General features: G+C 43.5%; 1 protein-coding gene across 1 annotated transcript; it reads left to right on the top strand.

The window, feature by feature from the left end:
• The first annotated feature begins 362 nt into the window (after positions 1–362).
• HTR1E (5-hydroxytryptamine (serotonin) receptor 1E, G protein-coupled) lies at positions 363–1457 on the top strand. The gene has a single exon (XM_010148834.1). The coding sequence runs from the start codon at positions 363–365 to the stop codon at positions 1455–1457; it is 1095 nt and encodes a 364-aa protein (XP_010147136.1).
• Positions 1458–9741: the final 8284 nt, after the last annotated feature.

Genomic DNA, 9741 nt, shown 5'->3' with positions numbered 1-9741 from the left:
TAAACACCACTCAGCAACAACTAACTCTATCCCAGCCAAAACCAGGACAGCAGAGAAAGAGAGGAAGACGACAAGGAAAAATAGACCAAAATTTTTATTTGAGGTGGTAATATTAGAAGCTTAGGACTTTTTGCCGAAAGGCAGTATTTATCTAGGTTCATCACCAGATGTGTTTTTATCTTCTAGGAAAACAATGAACAGGAGGAAATCTGGAAGCTTTTTGCTGCTTTGTTGAATATGGGATTATAAAAAAAAATTGCACCTGGAGAAGCATCTCTGTCCCTCTTTAAGATGGGTGACTTCTGAATCTGGACCTATTTGCTACCTGAAGCAGCAACTTCTTTCACATCCTGGAGGGGAAGATGAATTTCACAAATTGCACCACTGAAGCCAATGTGGCTGCAAAGCCAAAAACAGTAACTGAAAAGATGCTCATCACCCTGACCTTGGCCACAATCACAACCTTGACTATGCTGCTGAATTCTGCTGTAATTGCGGCAATCTCCACAACCAAGAAGCTCCACCAGCCAGCAAATTATTTAATATGTTCACTAGCTGTGACAGATCTCCTTGTTGCTGTTCTCGTCATGCCCTTGAGCATCACTTACATAATGATAGATAAATGGACTTTGGGATACTTCATCTGTGAGATCTGGCTTAGCGTCGACATGACCTGTTGCACGTGTTCAATCCTTCACCTGTGTGTCATTGCTCTGGACAGGTACTGGGCAATCACAGACGCTATCGAATACGCCAGGAAAAGAACGGCAAAAAGGGCTGGGCTGATGATAGTCACGGTGTGGACTATCTCCATTTTCATATCAATGCCCCCGTTGTTTTGGAGAAATCACCACAGCATCAGTATTCCCAGTGAGTGTCGCATTCAGCACGATCATGTCATCTACACTATTTATTCCACATTCGGGGCATTTTACATCCCCTTGACTTTGATCTTGATCCTGTACTACAGAATTTACCATGCTGCAAAGAGCCTTTACCAAAAGCGGGGTTCGAGCCGCCACCTCAGCAACAGGAGCACCGACAGCCAGAACTCCTTTGCCAGCTGCAAGCTCACACAGACCTTCTGCGTCTCAGACTTCTCCACGTCCGACCCAACCACGGAGTTTGACAAAATCAACGCGTCCGTGAGGATCCCTCCTTTTGAGAACGACCTGGACCTGGCTGGCAACCGGCAGCAGATCTCCACGACGCGGGAACGAAAGGCTGCTCGCATTCTGGGGCTGATTTTAGGTGCTTTCATTTTGTCCTGGTTGCCCTTTTTCATCAAGGAGTTGCTTGTGGGCCTCCATGTTTGCAGTGTCTCTCCAGAAGTCGCGGACTTCTTGACCTGGCTTGGATATGTCAACTCTCTTATCAACCCCTTGCTGTACACCAGCTTTAACGAAGATTTCAAGCTGGCCTTTAGAAAGCTCATCAGGTGTCGAGAACATACTTAAAAGCACTGGGAGATGATGATGACATCACTCCTGGCCTTAAGAAAGAGCAAAATAATTTTGACTCTGTCACCATTCCCTTCATAAAGGGGATTTTTGTGTATGCCTATTTGCCTGACTTATCTTTAGCCTGTAATTCGTTCTGCTGGTTTTTTACCTCTAGTGTTATTCATGGTAAAAAGTTTGAAATAAACTTATTCTACAAAGGAACCGATTTTTTAGCATTCAAACAAACAAACAGAGTAACTATTAGATACTCGTGTTTAAGACATTTTGTGTAATCAATGCTTCAAGAAGCATACAATACTTTTATACTTTTTTCATTTAAGAATCAAACGTCTAAATTATCATGCACTGTAGTAATATAAAAGCTTATAAACTGAACCCCATAAATACATATTCAAAAATTAATAAACACTTCATGGTCATGACAGCTAAACAGCAAATCTTTACCGCGGCATCCTGAAAAACCTGTAACAGGCATTTAGAAGGGAAATAACCATTTCCAGCTTGGGCTAAGGCAGAATAAAACATTCTTTTCTTCAGGAATACGCTCCCAAAACAGAAAACAAAGTTAAGTTCATTCCATCTAAAAATGGATCCCATTCTGTACTCTAAAAGTAGTAAGTGGCTCTTTTTGTGTAAGACTCCGGATTTATGTTCCAAGTATTGGACAGACATCTGTGCAGTTTGTTTGGCAATTGAGAGGGTGCAGATAACATGCGGCACACTTGTACGACCAGCTGCACAGCTGACTGGTCATGTTTCTAATACCACTAGCCATATTTCTTCAGGGCTCAGCCTTGTGCCGTGGTCAGTTCTGGGGCGGCAGTGTTCACCTGTGCCACACTTCACCTGGACTTTACAGTGCACGACCCCATGGATCAAGTGGTCCTACCCCGCAGACTTAAAGAACTGGATACCTTCTCAGCAGGCCAGCAATATACAGAAATTCAGAAACATCATCTAAAACAAAATTATTTTCTGTTTGAACAGCAGAAAAAAAAATAGGGAAAATATTTTTTGTTTAAATAGCAGTCTGCACGTCTGCCTTATCATCATCTAACAATTCACAATGTCATCCTTGTCAGCTTAACCTATGGTCGGGTCCTCTAGCAGGTTTTCTTGTTCTAGGAGTCCCTCCTGGAGTTACTTCTTTTGTCTTCAGAGACAGGCAGAGAGTCCTTTGTATCCAGTTAAAATGTCCTTATTCAGATATTGTGGAAAGCAGGCTGTGAAGGGGCAAAATCAAAGCTGGAAATCTGGTATTGTCCCACTAGCAACTCCTAAGCACCGTTCAAATATCGATTACTTACCTTGCACCATAATTTTCTTCCCTGTCCATTTTTCTGGACAAATTCTTTTTGAATTATACTGATATACCATATAGAAAATACCACATGCATCAACCTGACGTGCAATAACAGTGAACTATAGCATGGCAGCTCAAAATCCATCAAAACAAATATCAGAGGTTGCAGAAGTGTTGTAACAGCACTGGGAGCCATCTCTGAAAAATGTTTTGGAAATTTATAAGACGACAATCATTTTTCTTACCAAGAGTCAAGGAAGTGTAAGTAACATGTGAGTAATAAACTCCAGATGGAGCCGAGAAATGACATCCTTATTTCTGAGAGAAAGCGCTCGGTTGGAAAGATGCAGTGCCGCAAGTTGAGTGTAAATCAAGTCTGAAGGTGACAAAAGTGTGACCTACCGCTTACCCACATGCAGTGGGATTCCGCTTTAAGCACTCCCAAGTTTTCCATGCCTGAGTTTAGGAGGTTTATTTCCAGCTGCCCTTCTGAATCTATTGCCACAGCTGCCTCCTCCAACTGCCTTTAGGTTCCCCACTAGCTAACATTAAGATCTAAAAGGAGGGAAAAAATAATTTCAACCACTGAAAATGTCTTCTAGAGAGGAAGCCCAGAGATCCATGTTTCTTTCCATTATGTTTCTTCCTTTTTGCAGCTTGTTGGAGGTGGAAACTGCTGAATAAAGCTGGGGAAGAGTGGCCTGACCCTGCCTATCCATAAAACTTCCAAAGCAGCTCCCCAGAGTACATACTCCATTAGGAAAACAAAATAGCTGGGAATTAAAATAAAAAGTAGCATTTGGAAGAACTGCTGCAGAACAATTTTGGTTTTAATTTCAGCAAGCTCAATAGAAATGATTAATAAAGAACAAGGATTGTGCACAATTTCCCCAAACACGGTGACTCCTGCAGAGAAGACAGGATGCACAGGCAGTTGTTCCTAGAAGAGAGCAGGTTTTGGTGTCCCTTGGGCAGTTTGCTGCTCTGCTACAAGGGTGCCCAGCTACACTAATGACCAGGAAGGGAAAAGTAAACGTGCAAGACTGCCCCAGCAGAGAGTTTGAGTCACCCCAAGGCACTTGGCTAAGATGAGGCAGAAGCTGCACCCCAGACAGCTTCTTTGGGGCTGTCCCTGGGGCTCGGGTTCAGCCGCAGGGTGGGCTGCACTGGGGTCTTTGCTAGGCGAAGGGAAGAGGTGGGAGTGACAATGATGGTGAAAGGTGTTTCTGAGGGGAAAAACAACAAAATGAGATAGGCTGCCAGCTCTGACTGCTGCTCCAAAGGGCATATCAGCACACAAAATAATTTAGGTTGGAAAGGATCTCCGGAGGCCATCTACTCCAACCCCCACTAACAACAACCCTCCAAGTGGGACCAACCCCACAGCGAGATGCTGCTCCTGGCGTGTGGCGTGCAGTCACATTTCTCACGCAAAGGTAACAGCTCAGTTAATTCTGTTGCCTATACTGATGCTCATTTAAAGCCAGAAGTATGGCTGCAGGGCCAGAAATGGTGAACATGACCTCCACAGCAGCTGTTGTAGGTAGGTAGAAACATTTAAGAGACAGATATGATAGCCATAAAACACAGGAGCTGCATCATCTTCATTTCTACTAATGTTTTTCTTTCAGTATCCGATCACTATTACTGCTCAAACTACCAATCAGGTTGAAGACTGTATTCAATTTTAATATTTAGAGGTAATTAACAGGAAAAAACAGATGGATGGCTAATTTTCGTGCTTCCCTGTTAAATAAAGACTCACCATTCACTGCTAGCTGACTACTGCTTTTTTAATTAAGTCATTAGCTAAACACAGAAAAGCTATGTTTTCCAACAAATGCCACTAGACTGATGAAGATGTCCTGTACATTTTCCTCAGACTCAAAGTCAATTTAAAGGACTGTTTACGTAAAACAATTGAACTTGATCAGAAATTACCTGTCATCTCATGGAAATAAAAACTTTTCTTATTCTGGCACCAATGTTTGGCAACTTCATTTTTTGTCTGTGTTAAGTATTTGCAGATTTTACAGAGTTTGGAGACATTTCCTGAGCTTTGACTTCTTGTCCATGGCAACTCCACATTCATGGATCAGGCCCAGCCACACCACGCACTGCAGTGGAAGCTCTTCCCAGCAAGCTCTTACTGTTGTATCCAAGATCTTCAGCCTACATCCATCTTCTTTAGCCTCTCTAAAACATCTTTCCTTCCCAAAGTCTTATTTTCCCTAATGCTTCCCTTCAGTATTTATCTTCCTACCTTTCTTCCTATATTTCTCAAAAGGTTTTTCCTCCCCTCTCCTTCCCTCTCTACAGCTGAGTTCAGACAGACCTCCCTATCTCACTTCTAGATAGACCCTCTCCTCACTTCTAGATCTTTTCTCTGAGTGCTATTTCCTCCTATTGTCACACCCAAAACTTGCCATCCTGCCTTTGGGTTTCTGACTGTCTCTAGTCCCTAAATTTATCATGGTCCAACTGGAAAGAGCTCCTGCTCTCCCTCCCCGTCTCAGCACTGTTATCAGGATTCCCATGACTCTGGGTGTTCACGTCTGTCAGGTTTTACTCTGTCTTACAAGTGTTCAGGCCATATCCAGAAGTTTTTCACTGTATAAGGAGCCAGTGCTTTGGACTGAGTTCATACAACTCTATCCTGGAAGACTGCACCCATCACAAGTTGGCCTCCCCACAAGGCATACTCTTCAAATGCTATTTTTATCTTGTCACCCTCCTTCTGTACCCTGTCTTTGTTGCTCTCTTTCTGCCATATTAATATGACCCTCGTATTATCATTTAAGGACCTGTATCTTCACTTTTAGGAATGTGTACCTGCACGGGTAACTCAGGTTGCACTCTGCTCCTGCTCTTCTGCCTGTGCCAACCTCAGATCTCTGCTTTGAAACCTTTGTCTTCACAATCTCTATGCAGTGCAGCATCTCTCCTATTCCTTGCAGACAATGGTTTTTTTCTTCCCAAACCCGCTTCTGACATGACTCCCGAAAGAAAAACAGTCAACATGGGCAGTGGAGGAATTACTGTGCATGTATTGTCTGTCCTTTTCTCCATCTTTACCACATAGATCACATCAACTCCCGAGGTGAGCTTTCTGTCTAGTTCACAACACAGCCTACACACAGCAAAAACGTGGTAAGAGCTGCCTGTGTCCTGAGCCAGTTAGATTTGGCTCATCCTTTTTCCTTTAAAGCCAGGGGTTCCCCACCACAATCATGTGCCGAGCTGTTTGCAGCATGTGAGATAAATTTTGCTGATCTTTGTGAATGGAGGCAGATGATGGGATTGAACTTTCCAAAAGGGTTTAAAACAGTCCCTGATTCATAGACTCACAGAATGGTTTGGGTTGGAAGGGACCTTAAAGACCATCTAGTTCCAACCCCCCTGCCATGGGCAGGGACACCTTCCACTAGACCAGGTTGCTCAAAGCCTCATCCAGCCTGGCCTTGAATGCTTCCAGGGATGGGGCATCCACGGCTTCCCTGGGCAGTTTCACCAAGTTTACATAAAAGGCTGTCACTATTCAGACTTCACTGCCATGTACCTGAGCTGCCCAGTTTTCCATAGTCATCACTTCTTTCTCTATACTGTCAGCAGACTCTCTGTTTGCATGTACCAGGAGAGAAGAAACAACACACAAAAAAGGCTTTATTTGGGACAAGATGTTAAAAGGGTACGGGAATCTTTCCTAAGGACTCTATTTCTACTCCTCTATTTTCAGCCCCAGTTACCAAAAGTATTGCAGTGTTGAGGGGAAACACAGGTTTCCAGCACAAGGACAGAGGTTGTCCTTGGGGCTGCGTATTGTTTAAGCATTGCAAATAAACCGACAGGCTGGTTTATGTTCATCTTTTACACACCCAAATGATTTGTATGAAGGATTATCTTAAATTGCTTTATTGTTTAAGTAGACATGGTAAATATTGTGATATCCTTTTTTGGTCTAGCCAATACATTACAAGTAGTATTTCATAAGAGTCCCATAAAACACACACTGCCTTTGTAATTCCTGTCTGCTTTTCTCTTGAGGCTAATAAGAATAAAAAATATTTAAATTACCTGAGTTTGGATAAATGTCAGGTTCATCAACTGTAAAATCATTCTTTAACATCGTCTATTTTATGCTATGGACATAATATTGCCAACACTGCTCCCTTGCCACTGCCAGGGGATTTTTACTTTTTCATGAATCCCATGTAGGTGATCACGCATCAGTGATTACTATATGATGAAATTAATCCTCCCCACTCAGTCTAAACTAACCATCACTACATTCAAATGAATGTAAACTGGAAATTATCTCCTGCCGTGTCTACCAGCCCTGGAGTACAACTTACGAGATTCCTTCTGGTTTAACATGTCCCCACCCAACTATACAGTAACTCCACTGCCCATCGCTGCTCGGTAAGTGTGATTGGGAAAAGTTCTGCTAATATCTATGAGCACCGAATCAGCCCTTAAAGGTAAACCTTTAGTGTTGCTACTGTAAATAGCAGATGTAACCAGTGAGCTGTGGGAAAAAACATATACTAGCAAATGACATGAACTTCTGCTCAAAGACCTAAGGAAGAACTATTTGTTGCAACTTCTTTTCTTCTTAATCACTTTTCTTTCCTCCTCACCTCAGTATTTCTTGGTTTGTGGGTCCTGTTCATTATTTTTTCCCCTCTGTTTCTTATTTCTCCTTCCTTTCCTTTGCAGCCTTCCTCTGCAGCACAGTGGCATCTCACAACCCGTAGCAAGAAGTAAGGCTACCTTGTGCTGCACAGCCTCTGCTACTGTTTTATTGCAGTATTACTACAAATCAGATTCCTAACATGCATCAAAATTCTTCCAAATGAAAGATGCTATATAATACACCACGATGTCTTCCCGTCTCACGATTTTTTAGGATCTTTTTTTAATAATTCCCTCTCCTTTCCCCTCCCTTGGAGCTTCTATCAGTAGAAGCTAAAGCCACACCTACTATGGTTCCCAGATGCAAAAAGCAGTGCTGGAAATGCCCCCCCCTGCATTACTCCACTCCTCCCACCTTCCCCCATATTTCACCCTCTTCCAATTGCTTGCACTGCATTCTTAAAATACATTTGCATATAGATCAGCTCTCTGAAGTTTTTGTGGATTAATTTCCTGCATGACAAATTCTCACCCCCATTTCTATCTGGTGCAGGATCCCATGTCATTGAGGTACTCAAATCTTCTCAACCACTACATCTCCAATACTCGTTTCATACACCACATGACTGCAAATGGACACATTTTGATGAGGTAAGGCATAAAGCACTGTCTCCTTTCAGCTATGCTTTATAAAAACGCACATTTTGTCAATTAAGAAACAAAACTTAGCTTCTAGGAAGAGAGAGAATTCCAATTCCTCTGTAAAGTGTTGTTTTGCACGTAATTTGAAATTACTCAGCTTCTGGCTATTAATTTTAAAGGAGCGCTAAGAAGCAAACCACGGAATCACACGTGCATGCCTGAACTACCTGCAGTGAGCAGAGTGACCTTCCAGTGAATTTTAAAATAGAAAAATTGTTTCCCTCCAAAGCTTTCTACAACAACCTTTTCAGGGGAATAGAAAGGTCCACGCAAATGACTCCCACTTCTGTGATGTCACTAGAACTAATATCTCACCCCTTTATAGGAGGAACATCCTGACAAGCTACTAGAGTGCTGGGACAAGTCTCAACAAGCCTATTTTTCCAATAAATAAAAAATCAGGCTAACACCTCCTGCTTGAGAGTTTAAATTGGAGAATTTGACCACTGATTTCAAGCCTATCAGCTAGTGCTTTGTTTTTATTCATACAATTCCAGTGCAATTCTTCATTTTTGTATTGCTAAGTATGGGTATGAGAAATAAAAATAATCCCTTTTTAAATTTAGAGTAATAACAAAATATTCCACCTCTTATTTTGCAATTTCAGCAGAAGAGTTTTGTATTACGTCTAGACGTTCATACTGAAGCAGGCAGAGAAAGAAAAATAATCCAGTTAGATCACAGAAGTTAATCTAGGATTGCAAAATTAAGCATGGTTGTCTTGGTCCAATGCTTACATATACACACAAGTGAGAGATCATAATCCTTTAATTATTCACTACAGCAGTTTCACCCCTTGCTGAAGAGCAGGTTATCTGTGGTTTCAATTAAGATCGGTAGCAGGGTTTTCCCCTTTGTACCATGCATGCGGAGCCCACGGGCAGGAAGGGAATTTTGTCCCGGGGTTTCATGGCTGGCACAGGCTGTGCCTCATCTTCCCTTGCACACCGGGGACACGATGCCACCGCTATCGCCTGCCTTCTTCAGAGCCAGTCTGCCCCCAGGCAAACTCCTGCTTCCACCTGCATCCAGAGGATGCAGGGCACCTCTAGCCAAAATAAAAGTGAGGGTAGCGAAGGACAAGGACAATGCCAGAGCTGTGCCCTCAACCCTGCTGCACCAGCACACGGGTGACTGAGCAGGACCGGCGTCCAGACAGGTGACAGATGGCGAACAAGCCACCCACACCACCGTTTTACCCAGGGCACCTTGCTGTGGGGCAGAGCCACCACCCCTCTCTCTGCGGCGTGACCCAGCACACCAAGTCTGCTCCACGCTGGTGGCTCCACTCAGACCTGCTGCAGAACCACCCAAGGGGGAGCAGACCTGCCTGGACTGAGCACATGCTACTATAGCTCTGCTACTTCATCCCAGCCCATACGGGAAGTTACAGCAGGGGCTGGCTGCCATTCCTCCCAGGGTTGTACGCACGCACCAGCCCATGCAAAAGCTCGGGCCACAGCATCTTGCCCAGCAGCACCCCAGTTAGCACAGAAAGGACACATTAGCTCACGTTATGGGGATGCTATTGCTCTGCTCAGTTGACCTGCTTTTTTGCCAGCAAACTCTTCTTTGTACCGCAAGGAGGCACGTATTCCGTGGGCAGTAAGAGACCAACTCAGGTGGTAAAACAGCCACACT

The sequence above is a fragment of the Eurypyga helias genome, unplaced genomic scaffold, assembly GCF_000690775.1.
Source record: "Eurypyga helias isolate BGI_N326 unplaced genomic scaffold, ASM69077v1 Scaffold6213, whole genome shotgun sequence".
NCBI lineage: Eukaryota > Metazoa > Chordata > Aves > Eurypygiformes > Eurypygidae > Eurypyga > Eurypyga helias.
The sequence above is the reverse complement of the archived record's forward strand: the minus strand, read 5'-3'. Positions and strand labels throughout refer to the sequence as shown.